General features: G+C 41.3%; 1 protein-coding gene across 2 annotated transcripts; it reads left to right on the forward strand.

Annotated features, from left to right (window-relative positions):
• Window positions 1–520: 520 nt before the first annotated feature.
• On the forward strand, window positions 521–20699 carry LOC146633336 (zinc finger CCCH domain-containing protein 7B-like). 2 transcript variants are annotated; one of them, XM_085351444.1, is made up of 22 exons: window positions 639–704; window positions 959–1026; window positions 1146–1182; window positions 3780–3977; window positions 5380–5538; window positions 7764–7844; window positions 7973–8015; window positions 8118–8290; window positions 9630–10224; window positions 10752–10813; window positions 10905–10998; window positions 11175–11336; window positions 12357–12571; window positions 13244–13344; window positions 13487–13668; window positions 14120–14205; window positions 14542–14702; window positions 15624–15729; window positions 18634–18742; window positions 18895–19031; window positions 19153–19322; window positions 20059–20699. In XM_085351444.1, exons 2-22 carry the CDS (start codon window positions 968–970, stop codon window positions 20237–20239), a joined length of 3111 nt encoding a protein of 1036 aa, XP_085207570.1. In that variant the 5' UTR covers window positions 639–704; window positions 959–967; the 3' UTR covers window positions 20240–20699. The 2 variants fall into 2 exon arrangements, with proteins under 2 accessions (XP_085207571.1, XP_085207570.1); XM_085351445.1 differs by lacking the exon at window positions 1146–1182 and having other exon boundaries at window positions 521–704.
• Window positions 20700–23805: the final 3106 nt, after the last annotated feature.

Raw genomic sequence — 23805 nt, forward strand, 5'->3', positions numbered from 1 at the left:
TTAAAATGTAAAAATATAAAATTGGTTCTCTTCTAACTTGTCTGCTCTTGAGTTAAGTGCCTTTTTAATATTTGAATGATTCAAAGATCAGAGTTCAGTCGGTTAACAATCAACAACAACGCTCCTGTAAACATGGTCACATACAAAACTGAAACGAAAGAAAAAGCAGCCAAAGAAGACCTTTGAAAGACCCACAGAAAGCCCGGATACCTGGTGCTCAAGAGCACTTAAAAAATGAGAAGGTCCGACTGCTTGTGCAAAATCAAACGAAATCAAGGGTGGCTCAAAATTTTTGCACAGCACTGTATTTATCTACCAATTAATCGAGTTAATATTTTTGTAATGTAAACAGCACGGCACTGCTGTCTTCCTCGCAGGCCGCACTAAACAAACGCCGCCAGGTCTCCGAGGGTCACGATGACGACCTGAGCGCTGGTTGGCCGCGCGCTTGTGACGCATGGGCGCTTGTCGTGTCACGTGACTGCAGCCTGTAACGGGGAGGAGGTCTGCAGCTGTCTGGATGTACTCAGGCTGCAGAGAATCGAAACTTATCCGAGGAGAGGGAAGTGTCGGGCGGTTACAAACGAAACCTCCTCGGGGTTTGCTCCTGTCAAAGTCTCTCCGTCTTCGTCCGGAAACAGCATGGCACACGTTTAAACTTTGCTTCGGCTCAATGAACTTCCTGGCTTCCTCTTCTTCTACTGGTAGGTGTGTCCGATGCTGGCCCAGGCTGGTCTCACAAACGGCCTCGCGTGCTGGATGTTTGCGCCAGTGATAAACGGTGAATGAGGCTGAATGTGGGAGTGTTTATAGAGGCTTGCAGTTCTTTTCGACTACTTTCAAAGGAAGCGGGTGTATCGAAGAGTAGCTCTGATACACCCACTGTCACAGCCACTGTCACTGAAGTTGGTATTTCCTCCTAATCCCTCTCCGTTTGTCTGTGTGTCTCCCACTCCAGTGGACAAGCATGGACCCTGGCCGAGAGAAACGCAAGGAGGAGATAAACAAAGCTCTGGCTTTTATACAGTAAGATCATTTTAATTTTTATCTGAGCGCACCCAGACAGAAAGTGAAACTGTCCCTGGTTACTCACGCCTCACAGCCTAGCTGTGTCATTACGATTTTAACAAGTTCCTCTGCTCTAGGTCTTCCCTGGCCTATCCTGACCCCGACGGCTATCAGGTAGTGCTAATGCTGTTATGTGCTTTTGCTTTTTATGCCCTGTGCATAAAAAGGGCAGCTGGCCCTGTGCATGCTTTGGTGTGAAGCACTCTGTCCTTTTTGCTACCTTCCTTCTTTCTATTCCTGGCTCTATGTAAAATCAAGCGCCGGATAGCTTTCTTTTGACTCTTTATAATCTTCCCCCATTACTCAGTTCAGTCCATGTTTGCTCGCTATTAACGTTTATTGACCGTTGACTGTTGAAGAAACAAACCACATCCCCACTCTACACCTCCAGAACAATGCATAAACCCCACAGGGAAACCTGTAGACTCAGGGGTTCCAGCTTGAATACCATTAAACAGTGCACCTTTGTCTCTGTTACATCTCATGCAAGTGTCAGAAATCTAAAGGCAAAGTTGTGGAGTTCTGCAGCTGTCTTGTAGGTTGTGTTGATCCATCTGCTGTGTAACATCCTGTTTATAGTTGTGGGTTTCAGTTGAACCCAGTCCTCTTCATATAATAATTCTGCACTCAGAAAACAGAGTAATTTTCTATAAAACATGCAGCAGTATGTGATGAACCATTGGTAGTTAATCTTGGTTATGTGTAGGGCTGCTCGATTATGGCAAAAATGATAATCACGATTATTTTCACTGAAATTGAGATCACGATTATTTGATGATATTTATTTAACCCTTTAAGACCTACTATAGAACCAAGTCCACCAGAGCTTATATATATATATATTTTTTTTTTTACATGCTGTAGTGCCATTTGTGGGAGCATTTCAAGTTGCTATACATCAATACAACTGTTATAGCCCATATTTTAATAATATGTATGCATTAAGTCCATAGTAATTACATAAATTGCAAAAAAGTGCAATAAACTACAAAAAAATTTGAAAATCGCTTTTGTTTTGTTTACATATATTTCTACTTGGAGAAATTTAAGAGGTTTATCCCTCAAAACTTTAAATACAATAAAGTTGCAAAAAATAGTTTCCCACCACAAGAAATTTATTTTGAGTGTCTTCATAGTTTTATTTTGGAGATACAGCAATTTTTATATACTGCAGGAAAAACAAAAAACAATCCTATGATGCAAATTTGCAAAGAAAACAGCATGTGCATCATTTCACTGTGGGAAGTGTTACGAACAGCTGATAGGAACGGCAAAGCGTGTTTCTGGAATATTATGTTTTTGTTCCTGCAAGCGCTTTTTATGCAATTTTTGCAAAGCTATATGTGGAACGAAACCGTGGCCGAGGACAAGCTGATGGCATCAGATGTAAGTACAACTCCTCCGGTTTCATATGCAAAACAAATTATTGCGCTAGCTTACACGGTTCAGGTTCTACAGGGATTTAACAATAGTTACGCAAAACGGAGCGTGCTGCTCTGACCGGCTTTAAAGGGTTAACAATGACTTTAAAAAAATTATATAAAAAAGTGTGCAACACCACTGAAGTTTTTTTTTTTTAAACTCTTTTCAACCAACGGCAGTCACTCTCCAAATAACTTCTGCTTAGCTTTCCGAGCTTCCCTCGGGTCCTCTTAATCAGCGGTCTCCAACCTTTTTTGCGCCACGGACCGGTTTATGCCCGACAATATTTTCACGGACCGGCCTTTAAGGTGTCGCGGATAAATGAGGGAGGGGCTAATAATCGGCTCAGTCATTTTTAATGATCGTTGAAAGCCCAGATCGTAATCGTGATTAAAATTCGATTAATTGAGCAGCCCTAGTTATGTGCAGTCCTAAGTGCACAGCATGATTGTAGAACCACCTTTAGCAGCGATGACTTGGAGCTCTGGGTTTCTGTATGACTTTATCAGTTATGGAGGAATTTTGGCCCACTTTTCTTTACAACTTTGCTTCAGTCTGGTGATTCTGATCCTTCTGAACCATAGTTGTTCAACCTTTTTCTAATTGTACTGTCATGAACTTTAACATTTAAGGTGCGAACCGAGGCCTGTAGAGTCTGCGCTGCAACTCTTGGGGCTTTTGTATTTTCTCTGAGCATTGCACAATCTGACCTTGGGTTGAAGTTGTCGGGACTTCCACTCCTGAGAAGATTACTATTTATCTTAAAGCTTTCCTGCTTGTGAATGATCTTTCTCACTGCAAAGTGATGGACTTCAAAATGTTTGGAAAAGCATTTTGAAGTCCAATGATCCAGACCAGCAACCTGACAAAACTTCTGCTTTTATAGATTTGCTCACACTTGCTGAAAACCAGTTAATCAGCTACATTTGATTAGCAGCACCCAGATTGATTCCCGATGGGCCATTTTTGCACAGTGACTCCATAACTCTATGAAAAGTGAAATGTATTTTGGAGAAATGTCTCTACATATGAGAAAGAGTGATAATAAGTTATATATGATTTAACATAAACCAAATGAATTGTAAACACATTCAACATTTTCTAATGCAGTTTAAACTGCTGCTTAGAATAGTATTAAAATACTATACTAACCCCCTTAATGTAAATACGTGCATGTCAATATTAAGGTGGACCTTAAAAACATAATGTAACTTACAAGACGTTAGCGCAGGTCCGCATAGGTTAAAAAAAAAGCTTGTTATTCCTTTCTTTTCTTTTGCTCCTCACAGGACTTCCTGACCCAGTTAGTGTGCAACCTGCTCGATGAGGGCAACGCCTTCTTCAGGGATGGCCAGTGCGAGCAGGCTGTCAAAGAATTCAGCGAAGGCTTGAATGTGTCATGCTACGCTGAAACAGAGGAGATCAAGATCCCCGAAGCTTTGCTCGAGAGCCTGTATGTCAACCGGGCGGCTGCCTACCACAGTTTGGTGAGATAACGTTTGATCTTGTGTCTGTGCAGCGTTCTGGGTATAGGAATGAAGTGGGGCAGGTTAACGTCTCATGCTGTGAGATCTCACGATGAAGTTCTAGTATAGCAGCATGTGTAATACATATAAGGCTTATCTACCTCACTATGTAAGGGAGTGAGGGTTTTTTTTCTTTTTCTTTTCCATAGCTGAGACATTTTGAAACAAACGCTTGTGAGGAATTCTCCTCCACACCTAAATGTGCATGAGCCACATAAAAGTGGATCAACCTGAAATGATTGTTGATTGAACCTGAGCTTTTAATATCTATTGAGTGGTTAGTTGATAACATCTATATTTTCTACTTTAACAAAAACCAATTGTAAACATTCTTAAACATGAACTCCATGGCTCTTCCTCCACTGTGCTCCAGACTCACGTTCTCTGCTGGTGGCTGGATTGTCTTGAGTAGCTCCCCTATTCACAAGGTGTCACCACAGAAGATGGATTAGATTTCATGCTGGACGTCCTTCTCGACACAGCTTTTTTTGTTGGGTTTATGCCTCCTTCTGGTCTTTAACTGGAAGTCTTTCACACATTAGGTGAATGTGTTAACCAGGTTGGGATCATCAAACCGCATTTTGTTGATATTTTTTGAGGTATCAAAATTCATCATTAAGGGGACAACAGAGGTCTCCAAATGGTCCAAACACACAATAAAATTCATGCCCAGGCGGTTTCAGGCTGTCCTGCTTGAATATGCTACTGTAGCGGCCCAGAGGTCTGTGACATGCACGTGTCCACGAATATCCAGCCAAGCCCAGCAGTGTTTGCCATTAGTCAGCACAGATATTGCCAAATCTATGCATGTGTGATTACAAAGGCTAATAATAGATGATTTAGTTGATGTCTACTTTTGTGGAAATTATCCCTGTTTTTGGAAGAAAAAAATGCAAAAATCAAATGCTTGAGCAACACTGGAGCATGGAACATCTAATTTAATCTTTAACAAAGCCTACAGCGGTATTAAGAAGAAAAGGTAGAAATCCATTGTAGTGGCTATTCTTCCTGTAGCGCATAACTTGGATTTACCATTCTATATAACTGAGGCTATCCTGAACCTCCCACCCCTCACACTTGATTTATGAAACCACTTATAAAAACAGATCTGTTCTGATTTACTGCCTCTAATATGTAAACATCACTAAATCATTCAGATGTGTTTGTCTGCATTCAAGGCCGCAGAGCCTTTGACCTGCATACCAGTGAAGTGCTCCATAGCAGCTACACACAGTTTAAACCAAGAGACTGTGATTTCTTCACCTTGTAGAGTCTTACTTAAAGCTAGATGGGAAAAGGAAGTAAAGAATTGATGGTATATTACTTTGATTTCTTTTGTGTGTTTCTCTCATGTTTTCCACAGGGGGAGTATGAACAAGGTGTGCTGGACTGCAACAGTGCTCTGGAGGTGTGCAAAGACAGCCGCAGAGCGCTGTACAAGAAGGCCCTTTGTTTGAAGGGGCTTGGAAAGTATAAGGAGGCCTACGATTGCAGCGCCAGCTATCTGCTCATTAACCCTCAGGTGAAGGATGGACAGAAATGGGAGAGTTTATGCTGATAGTCTTATATTGGAAGCAGTCAGATAAATCAAACTTTATTAAACTCATTCTTCTTGCTTCCTCCACTTCTGTACCATTGATTCATTAATGTTGAATTCTCTGGCAGCTGCTCTATTCCCATGTTGTTGCAGTATATTAATGACTAACCTCGTATTGTGGATGGATTATCTCAGTTGTTCTCCTGACTGAAGATTGGTCCTTTTACAGCATCCTGCCATGCGATTGCATTTGTCTCTAACCATGAGGAACCTTAACGTTAACTTTTATAAGTGGAAAAGTGTTAGTGTTCGTCCTCCAGCTTCACTGTTTATGTTATGCTAACATAGCTGTGTCGCTAGCGATCACGTAGCACATCATTATATACCAGCTAGCCCAACTTCAGTAACCCTACAAACGTCACTGCTGTTTAGTTTCCTGTCTTCATTTATGTTGGAAGTGATAGCAGAGCTGTACGTTTGATTTTTTTCAGAAATCTCTCAGTCAGAACATGCTTTATCATGTTTAGGTAACTAGCGAAACTAGCGAGCTAACTTCCGCTAGCTTCCTGCTAACTTCTAACTCTGTTAAATGTAATAAATTTTGTTTTCATGGATGCCTGGAAGTTAAACTTCATAGTTACACCTGGTAAAGCAGCAATGCTGATCGTTTTATTAAAGATGAAAGAATTTAGACAGTTTTTAACTCTCAGTGATGCTGCAGTGTTCGTTTGAACTGAGGATTACGGAGTTTAGGACCCAGATTACTCCCAGATTTAAGAGCATCTTAGTCCGACAATAACGATGGCCGCTTGCATGTTCTGCAAAAAAATGTGCTTTGTCGTGTATCTGACGGACAAACACCAAACCAGTTCCACATCACTGAAGTTGCACCATTTGTACAAACCAATTCTGGTTCATCTGTTTCACTCAACAATCGGCCATGTGCGTATGAAAACAAAAGCACTGCGCATGCGCGTTCTATTCATATTCTATCGCGATATTTCATTTTCCTATCGTTGCCTAACATTATACCGGTATTACCGTGAACGGTATAATATGGCCCAGCCCTAGTCTTATAAAAAGTTTTCAGTAAGAACTGTATATAAATCTGTTGGTTAAATCAGCAGCAGCACTGATTTGTAGAAGCAAGATACAGTACAGTGTAAACATCTTGAGCCACTCCTTATTACTGTTACGCCACTGAACACTGATCTATGAATCAGTCAAGCATAAGAAAGGCACTTAAGGTTCATCAAAGGATGAACCAGGGCTGTGTCTTTATATAACAAGAAACTTAGCAAATAATGTCTGTGAAGGTTCTCAGTCATCCAAGTCACACCAACTCTCTGCCATTTATAATCCAGTTTTGAGATCCCTTCCCAGACGCCTGGGATCTCCTGATCTCAGGAATTCGCATGATAAGGTGGGGCCAGGTTTCACAATGAACTCACCCGAAACTCTGGCTGATTGGGACCCACACCCAGTTTCACACCTTGGCTCAGGCGATTAGAGGATCATCAGGGGGTCCTTTTGTCCCTCTGTGGGGGGATACTCCCACTAGGTTTATATCTGGGACTCTCCACCATTTGACCTTAGAACTGAAGAAGCTTCTCGGATGAGAGGTGAAACGTCTTCAAGTAACTTAAAGAAGTCCAGACGCTTTTCTTTGCAAGCTCCTTTGACCTTAGCAAATAATGAATTTTAAATAGTATCTTCAGACACTTTGTAACTACAGCCTGTCACAAAAACACATCCCCAATTCTTAGTGAAAATAAAATAACAACAAGGTGATTCCCAAATTTTGCTAATTAACAACTAGCAAAGACACAGGACCTGAGAGATGTCCCCAAGTCTTAGCCCTGTGACATACTGGTGTCCAGGATGTAAGTGGAAGAAAATTGCTGCATCTTTAAATCCCTGTTAATGTGTATGGAGGAGGTCAGGAGAGAGATTTCATCACATTCCTTTTTTCATTCATGTTTAGTAAAATTTAATCAGTTGTCTGCATTTCTATTCATTTAATTTTTATTTAAAAAAAAATGAAGGCATCCAATCGAAGGAATGCATTTTTTTCCATAACTGAAACGATGAATACTTTTTAACAAGATGAGATAAACTTATCTGTGTCTCAGTCTCGGTGTTGTTCATCGCATATATGTTAATTGTAGCTTGGAGCATATCAGTAAATCCATTCGTTTACCTGTTGGCAGGACCAACAGGTGAATGAGCTCGCACAGGAACTGGCAAACCATCTAGGACTGAAGATTCGAAAACCTTACGTCAGCGCAAAGGTGTGTAAATGTTTAAATCTGGTTCATTGTGGGTTGTAGGACTTTATCAGCCTTCAGCTTAGTCATAGTCAGACAGGACACAGTCATTTTATCAAAAATCTGACAGCGATTTATGTTCTTCTCTCCAGATGTCAGGCGGTAATGTAGAAAATGGTAATGGCGTTGCACCAGGTGGGAATTTTGACATTTGTGGCTCTGTTACTCTCTGTTCTTGATCATTTTGTACACAAACACAAGAATGGTCCAAGTAAATGCACTTCTGTTCCTTTTTAGTCAACTTCCCCAGCGTGCCTCAGTCCTCATTTCCTTCCACACCTACCAGCTGCAGCACACCTACTAACTCTGCAGTACCTGAAAGGTCGGGCACTATCGAGGACTCCGAGCTGATGGGAGATGACATAGACAGTCTGCTGGACTGTGTTTCTACTGAGCCGGAAACAGCTGAGGTAAACTCCAAGTGCTGTGTTTTTTTTCCTTTCAGAACAGCGGACTAACTTTTGTTGCTGATGATGGAAGATGATGTTTGAGTGATATAAGTGCTCAAATGTTTCATTTGAGTGAAAATCAGACACGGTTTACTTCTTGTTTTGAGCAGCTCACCCAACACAGGGAATTCTGTTTACCTTTTACCTCTTTCAAGGCAAAGTATGGTGAGTCCTTGATGAGGTCTGAGTGAAATGCAACAATACTTAGAAATTAAAGAAGAGTCTACTGAACACAGGCATATTTTTTTGTTTTGGAAGATTCAGTGTCAGTGGTTTTCTTACAGACACACAAAATATCAACAGATCTCCCTAACTTTTGTTATTTGTAGTTATTTATGTCAGTACTGTTTAAAAATAATCTTGTTTTATTGTCACAACAAAACATGGATTATTAGTTTATGCTCTGCTTGGATTGGCAGGTTGTTGAGGATGTGCCATTCCAAACTTATTGCCAATACATTTGGAAAGTTGCAGAGTGCCCTCTGGTGGACAACATTGGCAATTATAACATGTTCGAAAGGCGTTTCTCAGAATCTTGTTGGGGGGTTTGTAGGTGCTGATGCTGATATACCAGCAAAAAGCTCATTTTGTCCAATATATAATATATGTTTTTGTGAATATATCTGTTGGGCTGTAAGATATCTGCTAATGCTTGCAAGCCTCATCAATAAACTGCATGGGTGCAACTCCCAGTCACACATCTCCTAACTGGCTCTAAGTAACAGGTTACTAAAATAGTATAATTTCACTCAGCTAAACATCTTGGATAGTTTGTATCACGCAGTAGGATATATTTTTCAACAAATAATTCAATTTAAAATGCTCCAAAATGCATTAGAAGACACCAATCTGCTACAATCTCTGTGCCAGGATACCTGTCAATCAAAGCAACCCCCTTCTCTAACCTCCAGTATCTAGATGGGGAAGAAATTATATTTCAGGGGCAAGCAGGGCCACTTTATGCCTCCTTTTAAACACACCCCTGCTTGGAAGATTAGAAACAAGCTGTCAAAACAGTAGTAGTTGCTAACATAACTTGGGGACAGAAATGATGAAGTAAAACTAACAAGCTAATAGGCATCAAGGACTTTATAGAGTCAGGTGATTCCCCTTTGTGCATAGTGGTTTTATTGATCCATTACTTAGGCCAAAATATTGATTAATGCAGTATTGTATATGGGTTATTTACCAGCTGTGTCGGCCAGCATCCATTCCAACTTTCATGTTTAATTATCCAGTTGAGGCATTGTCATGTTTTGCTTATGTTTTTTTTTTTACATCCTGCCTCCTTTCTTGACAGGACGTATTCTCAGTGCCCAGCGGGACATCCACTTGCACACAAAGAGGCCCATCTGTCCTGCCCGCACCGACACCCCAACTACCCCCGGCCTTTTTCAGCTCAGCCGTTAACCAACTCAACTCCTTGGACTCCTTTTCTGGTTCTGGGCTCGGCACCTCAGCTGCTACACTGGATATCCTAGACGACCTCTCGACCTCTGAAAAAGGTGGTGTTGCAGATGCTTCAAACTTACTACTGACCCCTACGAAGCTGGACGGTCTTGATTCCCTCGATTCCCTCGATTCTCTCGATGACGCCTTGGATAAGATGCCGAGGGCTGCTGCTGCTGAAGAAGTTATCGAGGCCAAAACAGAGCTGGATGTAGGAGAAAAGTCTCTTGATGAGCTGCTAGATGAACTAGATCCCTTAGAGACACTCTCTAATCCAAGCAGCCAGGGCGATCATGTCTCTAAAATTAGGAATAGATCCATGGACCGGCTTGACTCCCTTGATTCCTTGGACTCATTTTCCTCGATAGAGGGTGTTAGAGTAGTTTCGTCAGCAGTCTTAGTCGGGGGGTCTGGCCTGGACTCGCTCTCCGATTTCAACTCAGCAGGTGACTATGATTTATATCTGGCTTATTATAAGGGATGCTTTTTTGCTCAAACATCCACCGATATACACCGATTTGTATGATTCACATGCCCATTTAAAGATATTCAGAAAGGCTGAAGAACAGTTATTATTTAGTAATAACTGAAGCAGTCTGACCATTCTCCCCAGGGATTAACGAAGCATTTTCTCCCAAAGAACTGTTGCTCGCCGGATGTTATCTCTTTCTCATACCACTCTCTGTAAACCTTACAGATGGTTGCATAGAAAAATCCCAGCAGATCGGCTGATTCTGAAACATTCAAACCTGCCACATTTAAATCCTAAAGCTGAGTTTGAACTTCAGCCATGTCTGTGAGCCTAAATGCATCAGGTTTCTGCCGTGTGATTATATGATAAATATTGACATTAGTGAGCAGCTGAACAGTTGTACCTAATGAAGTGGCCAGCTCCCCTTTAGCGTCTGAGGTTGGTGCTTCAGCCCTTTTACCTCATGCAGTTCATAATTTATGTTCTCTCCTTGCTCCTCAGGTATCTCAGGCTCTCATAGTATTGCGGCTCCAGTAATGCGATCTCCAAAAAATCATTACAAAGTAAGACTGATGATCAGGCTTGTGTTACGTTTTCTTTCCTTGTATCTTCCTTAGCATTAACTGATGTCTTATTCTTACCTTGGAAACAAAGGCGAAGGAAAACCAAAGGCCGGGTGCAGTGTATAACCCTCTGTCCTCCACCCATGAGTTCCTGCAGGCCTGCTCTGCTTGCTACCCTCGAGAAGGTATGGTAGGATTTGAGTGACATCAAAATGGTCCTGCTGCTTATCAGCTGGTGATGGTTTTACAGTGTGGGAAGTTTGATGCCCTGCTGTTCTCAGTGGAACTTTAAAAGAACTTGTTTTCCTCTTTAATGTTTGATCAATATGTATTGTGTATTTGTGCACTAATTCCTTCACAGGTGTAGGGATATATACTTACGTTCACAAGCCAGACCTGGTCCACAACTGTAAGAGAGACATTCTGCTATGCAGACTAAAAGCCGACCCCCCTTTAGACTGGACCAGAGTGCGACCGCTGCCCATACTGAAGGCCTTTGGTGGGCGATTTCTACTTTGCAAAGGTAAGGAGCTCAAGATCAAGGTCACGAGTCTCTTCTATTTTTCATAGTTATTTACTTATTATTGCAGATAAATATGTCTTTAATGGTAAAGTCTGAAAATGGTGACAATCATACATTTATAAGTTGTTGCCAGATAATCAACAATAAGGGACTAGTTTCCCACTTTTTCATTCATCAAGTTTAATTTCTTTTATGATTAAAAAATACAATTAATAAAATTTTATTATACCAATTCCCTTAATTGTCTGACCAGTCTATTGGAAGAGAGAAGAATATTTTAATACACATTTTATGTATTTATTTATCTTTATTTAACCAGGAAAATATGACTGTTGACTTTCAAAATTTCTGACCTGTCCTGTTCTGGCCAAGACTTGTATAAACTAGTAACACACATACAAATACACACAGAAAAACCCCACACAAGCCACATAACATACAGTTGATTTGAAAAATGTCTAAAAACATCAAAAATTTATAAACTTCATTGTGAGTAAAGCCTGAAACATCAATAAAATTATTTTTCCTGTGCCAGAAACAAACAAGGGTGGTAATATTCAGGCAGAACATTTTCAGTAACTACATCCAAGTCATCTAAATTCCTTCAGTCAGACCAGTTCCTGAAGTTCAAGAGCAGCTGACTCATCACCATGTCTTTCCAAATATACGGGAATAGATTAGAGCTTACAGTCGTTTTAGTTTTCAAAGTCACCCCAGAGCACAGTTGGTTCTTCCAGAGATATTTTAAGGACTCAGTGTTTCTTGTTTCCATATTCCCTAACCAGGTGAGCATGTTTTGAAAACATTGAAAAATGTGATAAATTTGGGGAAAATTGTTCAGATTTTCTGTTAATTTGCTGCAGAGAGTTGAGAATGAGCCAGCTGTGGATTGCACACGAATACTGTGTGTGTGCCTGTTACTACACTTCAAATTTCTGTGCAGTGAAAGAAGGAAGGCAGTAAAACTCGCATACTTAGTGCGCTTATGTGAATGAAATGTGTGTTTTCTTATATTTCCAGAGTTGCTGAAGTCTGGAGAGCTGGGTGTGTGTAAGTATGGAGAGAAATGCACGTTTGCCTACAACCAGATGGAGATCGATGTTTGGACAGAGGAGAAGAAAGGGAGGCTGGACAGAACCCGACTGTTTGGCACAAAAGCTTTTAAACTGGACCCCGTGAGCAGCATCATATGCCTCCTACAGGAAAACAAAGGCACGTTCATGTTCCTCTGTCAGGTTAGTGCACGTGAGCTGTGTTTATTTGAAATCTCTGTTTTTCTCTTTGATAATGGAGCAGGGGTATAAAAGCTCTTTAACCTGATCGGATTAATGTTAAAGATTTACATGATGCACGCTGGAGTTTCTCCATTTGTTTTGTGTTTAAATGTTTAATCTGGAAACTTCAAAAGTACCACTTTCCATTTGTTCTTTTGAACTATGAGAGTTGAAAATGTGTGGCTACTAACCAATTTAAATGAACTATGGTACCCATTCTTCCAAGAGTGTTCAAATATTCAACCAGAATTATGCCAGAAGTTTGTTGATTGCTATCAAAAGTGTTGGCTGAGGTGCATCTTACTAAGGGACATTTAAACACAGATATCAGTGGTAATAATTTATATAACCACTTATAATTTGTATAATGTTAAACCTGTGTGAATTTGAAAAAAGGGGAGTTCAAAGACAATGCAGTTAAATCCAACGATAAGTGGATGTAAACTGCTGACTGTATGTTAGCCAATGCACACTATGTTTGTAATATTTGTGTCTGGATGTAGCACGCTTCCATCACGACAAATGTTCATTTCATTTCTAAGATGATCTTCTCCATCTTTCTCCCTTTGTTTCCGTCACCGGTCTCTCTTCCTTTCCTTTCAAAATCTTCGTCTTCCTGCCGTGTCTCTCCAGGCGTGCTATGACAGTAAACCGAGAATAATCAGTAAGCGCTTCCAAGACGATCAGACCATCTGCTCTAACTTGGATGTTCGCCACAACTTTGATGCTAATAAGTGAGTGTGCTTACAACATACGGGTCATTACAAGTCCTTGTTCTCTCACCCACTCTCACTTCTAATCCTGCACCAACTCTTTGCTCCGTATGCCTTCTCATCTGTCTCCATCACGCTTTCTTTTTCCCTCTGTGCCCATCAGGTGCTTGGCTTTCGTGGTGAGGACCCACAATGTGATTTACAAGAAGGTTCGCCCGTTGAGCATCCTGTGTCACATGGATCTGTGCAACCAAGCCATCCGGTACGGCTGTGTCAGAGAGGACAACTGCCACTACGCCCACTCTGTTATCGAGCTCAAAACCTGGAAGGTGCAGAGAGAAACAGGTGCCTGACAAATACTTTGCTTTACTGTTGTCATAGTACTGTTAATTACTGAGATCAAACTTAGAACAACAGATTGAGAGCTTGTGTGCTGAAATGATCTGAACCAAACCTGTGCTTTATAATAATGTCACACTATTATGTTTTAGTAGTAAGTGTTTAATTCATCATTTATATAGCATCACTCCTCCTTAGTATGCCATTTACAGCAGTGATGTAGTAGAAGTGTGAAAATTAAGTTGCACTGAAGAATTGTACTCAATGAAAATGATCTATACTATAAATAGAAATAATAAACAGTTAATTTCATTCATCGATGACAGAAAATCCATCGCGATCTGCCAGTATTTCCACTGTGGAAAACATTCACTGCCACAATATTCATTCAAAAAGTCCATCAAAGTGCACTGTTGTCCTGTAATCGTTCTCCTTCTTTATGCATTTTTATTTTCAGGTGTCAGCCCTGATGAGATTGTGAGAATATCCGCAAAGTATCATGACAAGCAGGAGCAAAACTCAAGCAAACAGAAAGGAAACAGAGTAAGAAGCATTGTGATGATCACTTTTATAGAAATAGTATTTTTCTTACTAACCCGTTCCAGTCTGGCTCTTCTTTAATGTTACTGTTATTACTGTAAATATGTGTTGGAGAGATGATGCTCTGTAAGGTGAATGTTTCATCTTGTCAACCATTCAGTAGATTTTGATATGAGGACGGTCATACTTATCATCAGTATGCTTGTAGTGGCCCGACAATGTGTGTGCGTTTGCGTTACTGCTGATACTAAATGCAGACTTCCATCCAGCAGCCTGTGACTTTATTTAACATTTCATCTGTGGACGAACGTCCCTTTTTTGTCATTTAAATTTAAACAGGTGCCTTTTGAAGGAGGTGGGAGCAAACCAGGAGGGGGAGGAGGTGCTGGGAAGAGTCTTAACATGCGGATGAAGTTTGCCTGCGGTCAGTGCTGGTTGGACGGCCTGATCAGTGAGCCAGACAAAGGCCTCAAGCACTGCGGTGCTAAAGCTAGACATGCGTGAGTAAAGTGAATACAGGTGCTCAGTTCCTGTACGAGTCTAGAGTTTTATTTTTAATATTTTATAATATTATGTCATATTAGGCGATCACTTCAGTGATTAAAACTTAATCATTGTCCAGTGCACCTCAACACAGCCAATTAAACTGTATTCAGACCTCCTGACCTTATGTGATTTTTCCCTCCAGGGTGTGTCTGGCAATGAATGAATGAATGAATGAATCACTGAAAGAGAAACACTTTTTGCACTGCAGCGACTTCTCTTGTATTTCAATTTTAACAGTAGAACCACCAGGGGGGGTCGCTTTGACCACGTCTTGCAACAACAGCATCAATAACAAGGAAGTCATTCAGCTCATTTTTCTCATATAAGAAATATTTAATTTTTTAAAAAACATTTAAGGTTAAGTTTTAGGATTTTTATTCATTTTGCAGTGATTTTTAATATTTCATTTTAGATCATAAAGGTAAAATATATAGAGTTTGCTAATAAGCAGCACACATTTTAATAAATACATTATTTTAAAGTACAACAGTGAAAGTTTATCACACAGTCCATGTTTTCTTTTCTTTTTGTCCCACACGCGGCAAAATTCACCATATGAAGAAAAAAAAACTATTAAAAAAGTCATAAATAAGAGATGTTGGACTTTTAATCTAACAGAGTTACATGAATTTTAAAATGCCGAGCAGTCAAAACACCCCGCTGGGCATTTTGTGTTGAAGAATTGTTTCACCAACCAATCGAATGATAATCCCTCAATGTCTGTCACTGCAATCAAACAGAAAGTGCTGTTTAACTGCAGATGCACTGCTCTTACAAAGGCACCTAAATGGACCCTTTACAGCTTTTCTCTTCCTCACCAGATAAATCCGCCAAAGCACGGAGCATATTTACAACGTTTTTGTCGTCACCTTCAGGTGGACTAAAGACAGGCGAGTGCTGCTGGTCAAGTCCCAAGAGAGAAGTAAATGGGTTCAGGTGCGACCACTGCCACACGCCAAGGATCTCCCTGCACAGTATTATGTAAGTCTGCACTTTAAAGCAGAAGGCATTTAAACCAAGGACTTGCATCATAGACATCATCCCTGCACTGATACAAATGAGGACTTCCCTCATCTTTGTTACATTATTTGGTGGCATTTGTAGCGTTCCAGTAGAGAAGTTGGATACTTTGTCTCACAAATGGCACTGTGCGTTGTTGGTTGAACAGTAATGTGTTCCCCCATCACTGCTTAATTTCTTAAAATTTCACTTGTCAGCAGTGTTGGGGAGTAACGGAATACATGTACCGCCGTTACGTACTTAGAATACAAAATATGAGTAACTGTATTCCGTTACAGTTACCGTTTAAAAAGGTGGTATTCAGAATACAGTTACTTTGTTGAAATAAATGGATTACACTGCGGTACTTTCCTGTTTCATATTGTCGCGGGTCAGGACTGTTTGGGTTTTGTTTGACAGCTACGTTCTGTTGTTCCAGGCGGCAGCGCTACGGTTGCCATGGTTACAGGGTGACGCTCTCTCTCTCTGCGACTGTGTGTTTCCTGGGTGAGAGAGCGCCTTTTCGTTGTTGTTGTGCTAAGCTAACAGGCAGAATGCTACAAGCATAGCTCTAAAGAATGTAGCATCATGGGCAGTGTAGTCCGTGTTGCAGGGAGAATGGACTGCCATACACGTTATGGGTCTGTGAGCGCGAGGAGGGAGAAAAAGGGGAGTGGAAAGGTTGGAGTTGTCATCGAGGAAAAACGGGAGCTGGAAGCATGTAAATATAATAATAACCACTGCAGCCAAGAAGAGTGCCTGACGAGCCCAGTTGTAAGTAAGCTATTAAGACTCGACTGTACACCGTGTTCGTGTTTTCCTCCGAAAACAATAAGTTCCGTTGGAGCAGTCTTTCAACGCCTCTCTCTGTCTCTGGCAAGCAGAGTTGACCCACACAACAAAGTAAAGCTATTTTTCGGCTACGAGCCGACAGGGACCCCGCCGTATTAGTCAGAGGTCCCTTTACTACAGCTCGGAGTCGCGGACCTTCAGTAATAGTAATAAATCACACAGCAATCGTACATTCACGTTGTTGTAAAAAGCATGATAATATATTAAGTAATCCAAAGTATTCAGAATAGATTAGATTAGATTAGATAGAACTTTATTAATCCCTCGGGTGGGTTCCTCTGGGAAATTCGATTTCCAAAAAAGCACAGCACCGACAGAAGTTACAGAGTTACAGAATATTTTATATATATATATATATATATATATATATATATATATATATATATATATATATATAATACACACACACACACACACATACACATATATATATATATATATATATATATATAACTACAGAGACAAATAAAAATACAAGTGAATTGCACATTTCAAGTATTGAGTCTATTGCACTGTTGACTATTTACAAAAGTATTGCACAAAAGGTATTGCACAGTGAGGTGAAGAGGCACTACAGCTTAGTTGTTCCCCCCTCCTTTGTCCTCCTGTTTCCCCTCCCTCTCCCCTCCAGAGAGGAGTTAAACAGTCTGATGGCGTGTGGGACAAAGGAGTTTTTAAGTCTGTTAGTTCTTGTCTTGGGGAGAAGCAACCTGTCACTGAACAGACTCTTCTGGTTGTTAATGGCCGTGTGCAGAGGATGCCTGGCATTGTCCATAATGTCCATCAGTTTCTTTAATGTCCTTTTCTCTGCCACTGTCACCAGAGTGTCCAGCTTCATGCCGACCACAGAGCTAGCCTTCCTGATCAGTTTCTCCAGCCTGGATGAGTCCTTCTTTGCTGTGCTGCTCCCCCAGCACACCACAGCATAGAAAAGTACTCCAGCAACCACCGACTGGTAAAACATCCTCAGGAGCTTCCTGCAGATGTTAAAAGACCTCAGCCTCCTGAGGAAGTACAGTCGGCTTTTTATACAGGTGCTCTGTGTTGCATGACCAGTCCAGTTTATTGTCCACCCACAGCCCGAGGTACTTGTACTTGTTGACCACCTCCACCTCCTCCCCCTCTATCTGAACCGGCAGTGGACCTGCTCTAGACCTCCCGAAGTCCACAACCAGTTCCTTAGTCTTTGAGGTGTTGAGTTGCAGGTGGTTTGTGTGACTCCATGCGACAAAGTTCCTCACCAGACTTCTGTACTCTTCTTCCTGATCATCCCAGATACACCCCATGATGGCTGTGTCGTCTGCAAACTTCTGAATGTGGCATAATTCAGAGTTGTGGCAGAAGTCAGAGGTGTACAGGGTGAAGAGAAGAGGGGACAGCACAGTTCCCTGTGGTGCTCCTGTGCTGCTGACCACTGTGTCAGACGTGATGTCCTTCAGCCTGACGTACTGTGGTCTGTCGGTGAGGTAGTCGGAGATCCAAGCCACCAGGCAGGGGTCCACCTCCATCCTGTTCAGTTTTTCCTGAAGCATACAGGGCCGGATGGTATTAAAGGCACTGGAAAAGTCAAGAAACAGGATCCTGACCGTGCCTTTTCCCCCATCCAGGTGTGAGTGGGCTCTGTGTAGGAGGTACAGGATGGCATCCTCCACTCCGACACCCGCCTTGTATGCAAACTGTAGTGGGTCCTGGGCATGTTGTACCTGTGGTCGGAGGAGGTTGAGGAAGAGCCGCTCTAGAGTCTTCATAAGATGTGATGTCAGTGCCACCGGTCGGAATACGTTACTGTCATTGAGTAACGTAACGGAATACGTTACAGAATACATTTTGGGGCATGTATTCTGTATTCTGTAATGGAATACATTTTAAAAGTAACCTTCCCAACACTGCTTGTCAGTCATTATAAATTCTGATACCGATATATCAGCGAATAGCTATTATTGTCCGGGCAGGCTCTAGTGTTGATATTTCAAATGATGGGGAAGGGCGTCGTCTGCGATCGGTGTTTAACAGCGTGATGCTTTCTCCTGACAGATGTGTGCACAGATTTTGGAGAAGAGGAAATGTAGCTACTCTGGGGTCTGCACCTTTGCTCACAGCCCAGAGGAGAAGGACATGTGGATGTATATGAAAAATAATGACTGTAAGTTACTAAAAGCAGCCAACGCTATTTGGTTTGATTGGAAAAATAAAGGAAGCACTTCTTATCTGCATGAGGAGGGAAGTGCAGTTTGTACGAGAAGAGGTCCACTCACTGAATGTCCTCTCAGTGATCTGATGTTTGTGTGCCTGTAGTGAAAGACATGCAGCAGATGTATGACATGTGGCTGGAATTAAGCGGTTATAATCGTCAAGCAGATGGATCCACGGTCAACCAGCCCAGCCCTGAGGAAAAATACATCACTATGCCCACTGATTATGCTGAGCCAATGGTGGGTTTCACTTTTCTCTCTTTGTTTCAACAAAGCAAAAGTCTGAAAATCTTAAAACTCCCATATTGTTCTTTCAGTTAGTAAGAAAAGATGAGAGTATTTCTTCCCGTCTTTATTTTAGAGTGGCTTTCACTGCCGCCTGTGTGGCAAACACAGTAACAGCGAGCGGCAGTGGCAGCAGCACATTTCCACCGAGAAGCACAAGGACAGAGTGTTCAGCTGCGAGGGAGAAGATGAAGCTCTGACGTGGAGCTACCGCTTCCCGGGTACACGCTTTGAACTGTGCTCCAAGTAAGAAATTTTCCTGGATCAGTTTGTACATGCAGACAATGAATAAAAGTGAGCTATTATGCTTTTTTTTTTTTTTTTTTTTTTTTTTAAATTTAATAAATGCAGAAATTAAGTCAGCATATGTACAAGTAATCAACTTGAGCCACTTCAGGCTTCAGTGTCTGTTTTAGTCCATTTTCTTTCCTACTCTTTGCTCTGATGAGGTCATAGAGAGGGGAAATCCCGAGTATGGTCATCTCAGGGACACATATGTGACTGTGACCACAGAGGCCCCACCCACTGTTTATGATGGACAGCCAATCAGAGAAAAAGCTGGCTTAAGTTGAGGATGAAAGGAGCTAAAACTGCTTGTTTCAGACAGAAGAAACTGACGGGCTGCACTAAGTCCACTGTGAACTGCAAATCATGCAAAACTACCTCAGTACAGTTTAAGAGTGAACATAAGTGAGAATAATAGATCCACTGTGTGAGGTGTAAATCACATGACCAGTTTGCAAAACCTGAGCTGTTGTAACAAACTGTGCAGCACAGGATATGAGGCGTTTGGGGACAGTACAGAGCTGTAGGTCACTTGTGTGCAGGAAGTATCCAGGTCCTAACATACAGAAGGACTCTCACACTTTATCATCCAGCAAAGATTAAGTTATAAAGTCTGCTGAGTGAGTGGACTAAATCGTATGGTAGTGTTTAGTTAAAGTAAAGCTCACAGCATAGTGTTTTATTTAATAACTGACAGGTTGGATGGCAGCTGTCCTGATGGTGCATGCTGTGACTACGCCCATAGCCCGGAGGAGCTCCAGGAGTGGATAGAGAGACGAGAGTTCTTACGACAAAAGCTGGCCAAAGCTAGGGAAGATATGCTCGTCATGCCTGATGATTTCGACTTTGGAAAATACAACTTCCTGCTTCAGGACTAACAAGAATTTGACTTTGTGAGCCAATTTTGTAACTGCCAAACAGCATTTCAGTTTGTCAAGAGTTTTCAAATTAAAACCAACAGCAGCAGTTCACTCGAAGGCACATATATATTTAACAAACCTGAATTTAAAAAAGCGTATATTTTAATTTTCTTGTGACTTCACGGCGCTACATTCACAGCTCGTGTCTCTCCAGCCAAAACATTAACTGCACTGTGCTGTGAGCGTAAGGCTATGTGGTGCCACACTAAGAAAGAAAGAAAAAATGATCATCAGTGAAGATTTATAAAGGTTTCATATGCCATACCTGCAGCCTTCCTCGTGCCTTTGTTGTTTTACCTTCTGTTTGTGTTTTGCTCAATCAGGGAATGTTACTGAAGTGTGCCTTCATTGTGCAGTTCATTAAGAAAGGAGGTTTTCAAAACTTTCATTGTGCAATAAAATGTCCCCTATATGGCAAGCTGGCTTGTACTTCTGATTTGTACTCGTGCAAAGACAGCAGAGGTCCAATTTTGTGTTCTGTTTAATACATTTGAACTAATTGAGTGGTAAGGGAGTACTTGACCCCAATGACTATCTCAACCACGAAAGAATATCATTCCTTTGCCTTGAGATTCTTGGGTTGTTTTTGTAGTGTGCTTTGGATCATTGTGCATTTGCACTGTGGAGAGCTCTCTGATCACTTTTGTAGCATTTGTCTGAATCTGGGCAGAGAGTGTAACTCTGTACACGTCACCATTCATCCTGCAGCTTCTATAAGCAGTCATAGTATCAGTGAACGCTAGTAAACCAGTTATAGTGCTATCTGTATAAAATATACTGCCAAAAGCATTCAGTCACCCATCCAAATCATTGAATTCAGGTGTTTAAATCAATTGTATGGCCACAAGTTTATAAATTTCGCCACCTATTCATGCAGACTGCATTTATGAAAGAATGGGTCATCCTCAGGGGCTCAGTGAGTTCCAGGGTGGTCCTGTCATAGGATGCTATCTGTGCAACAAGTCCAGTCGTGAAATGTCCTTGCTGCTAAATATTCCACAGTCAGCTGTTAGTGGTGTTATAACAAAGTGGAAACGACTGGAAATGACAGCAACTCTACTATGAAGTGGTAGGACATGTAAAATCACAGAGTGTGTTCCGTGGATGCTGAGGCTTATAGAGCACAGACGTTGCCAATTTTCTGAAGAATCAACCGCTATAGTCCTCCAAACTTCATTTGACCTTTAGATTATGTCAAGAACAGTGCAGCCAGACCTTGATACAATGGGTTTTCATGACCAGGCAGCTGCGTCCAAACTTTACATCACCAAACACAACAAACCGTCAGATTCAGTAGTATAAAGCACACACTGGACTCTAGAGCATAGACGATTCATGCTTATCCATATGGCAATCTGATGAATGATTCTGGATTTGGTGGATGTCAGGAGAACGGTACTTGTCTGGTTGCATTGTGCCAAGTCTAAAGTTTGGTAGAGGGGAGATTATAGAGCGAGTTTGGTGTGGAAGAAGTTGACTCTTCTGACCTCAACACAATCAAACACCTTTGGGATGAATTATAGCAGAGACTGAGAGGCAGACCTCATGGATGTACTTCTGGAAAAATGGTCAAAATTTCCCATAAACACTACTAAACCTGTGGAAAGTCTTCCCAGAAGAGCTGAAGCTGTTATAGCTGCAAAGGTGCAAAGGTATATGCACATGCCATAACATCCCGATCATGTTTGAAGGTAATGTGGTATTCTGTATCATTCTTGTACAAGTTCATCTTGTTTTCATCTGTTCATAGAATTTTCCAGAACTGTGAAGGCTCTTTTAGATGTTTTCTGCCAAAGTCTAATCTGTAACAAGTAGTTTTCACCTCATGATAAACTTTCTGTGTTTTTCATTCCTGAAAGCCTCTTTTGATTGTAAATTTGAACAATATGTCTGCCTCCTCATAAGTGTGCTGACTTGGTTAGATGTTGTGAAGTTGTTTTTGTTAACCATCGAAATAATTCTGCCCTCATGAACTTTAGCTACTTTAACATCTTCTGTGGTCTTTCAGACATTTTTACTTAGCTGGTCAGTGTATTTGTTCTTTTTAACAGTGCAACAGATTATTGATTTGGGGCTACTACTGATGTTTCTGCTGTGTATGTGATAGCTTTATTTTGATTTTTCAGCCAAATGAAAACCTCTTTCAGTTGAACTGCCCTTTATTTCGGTCTCGTATTTAGTTACCTATAAATGGAAATTCATCTCTTTATCTATACGCTTCATTTGTTGTGAAGTAAAAAGTAAAAGTCCTCAGCCGCCATGAAACTGATTGACAGCCTCAATATACAGGGAGTGCAGAATTATTAGGCAAGTTGTATTTTTGAGGAATAATTTTATTATTGAACAACAACCATGTTCTCAATGAACCCAAAAAACTCATTAATATCAAAGCTGAATGTTTTTGGAAGTAGTTTTTAGTTTGTTTTTAGTTTTAGCTATTTTAGGGGGATATCTGTGTGTGCAGGTGACTATTACTGTGCATAATTATTAGGCAACTTAACAAAAAACAAATATATACCAATTTCAATTATTTATTTTTACCAGTGAAACCAATATAACATCTCCACATTCACAAATATACATTTCTAACATTCAAAAACAAAACAAAAACAAATCAGCGACCAATATAGCCACCTTTCTTTGCAAGGACACTCAAAAGCCTGCCATCCATGGATTCTGTCAGTGTTTTGATCTGTTCACCATCAACATTGCGTGCAGCAGCAACCACAGCCTCCCAGACACTGTTCAGAGAGGTGTACTGTTTCCCCTCCTTGTAAATCTCACATTTGATGATGGACCACAGGTTCTCAATGGGGTTCAGATCAGGTGAACAAAGAGGCCATGTCATTAGTTTTTCTTCTTTTATACCCTGTCTTGCCAGCCACGCTGTGGAGTACTTGGACGCGTGTGATGGAGCATTGTCCTGCATGAAAATCATGTTTTTCTTGAAGGATGCAGACTTCTTCCTGTACCACTGCTTGAAGGTGTCTTCCAGAAACTGGCAGTAGGACTGGGAGTTGAGCTTGACTCCATCCTCAACCCGAAAAGGCCCCACAAGCTCATCTTTGATGATACCAGCCCAAACCAGTACTCCACCTCCACCTTGCTGGCGTCTGAGTCGGACTGGAGCTCTCTGCCCTTTACCAATCCAGCCACGGGCCCATCCATCTGGCCCATCAAGACTCACTCTCATTTCATCAGTCCATAAAACCTTAGAAAAACCAGTCTTGAGATATTTCTTGGCCCAGTCTTGACGTTTCAGCTTGTGTGTCTTGTTCAGTGGTGGTCGTCTTTCAGCCTTTCTTACCTTGGCCATGTCTCTGAGTATTGCACACCTTGTGCTTTTGGGCACTCCAGTGATGTTGCAGCTCTGAAATATGGCCAAACTGGTGGCAAGTGGCATCTTGGCAGCTGCACGCTTGACTTTTCTCAGTTCATGGGCAGTTATTTTGCGCCTTGGTTTTTCCACACGCTTCTTGCGACCCTGTTGACTATTTTGAATGAAACGCTTGATTGTTCGATGA

Source organism: Diplotaxodon limnothrissa, linkage group LG4 (genome assembly GCF_057381915.1).
Source record: "Diplotaxodon limnothrissa isolate DT_005_m linkage group LG4, D_limnothrissa_male_GT1.1, whole genome shotgun sequence".
In the NCBI taxonomy this organism is placed as follows: domain Eukaryota; kingdom Metazoa; phylum Chordata; class Actinopteri; order Cichliformes; family Cichlidae; genus Diplotaxodon; species Diplotaxodon limnothrissa.

Coding starts and splice junctions, on each gene's coding strand:
- LOC146633336 (XM_085351445.1), top strand. CDS start 521: ATGTACTCAGGCTGCAGAGAATCGAAACTTATCCGAGGAGAGGGAAGT. Junction 705..958: donor GGCTTCCTCTTCTTCTACTG/GTAGGTGTGTCC, acceptor CTCCCACTCCAG/TGGACAAGCATGGACCCTGG. Junction 15,730..18,633: donor ATCTCCCTGCACAGTATTAT/GTAAGTCTGCAC, acceptor TTCTCCTGACAG/ATGTGTGCACAGATTTTGGA.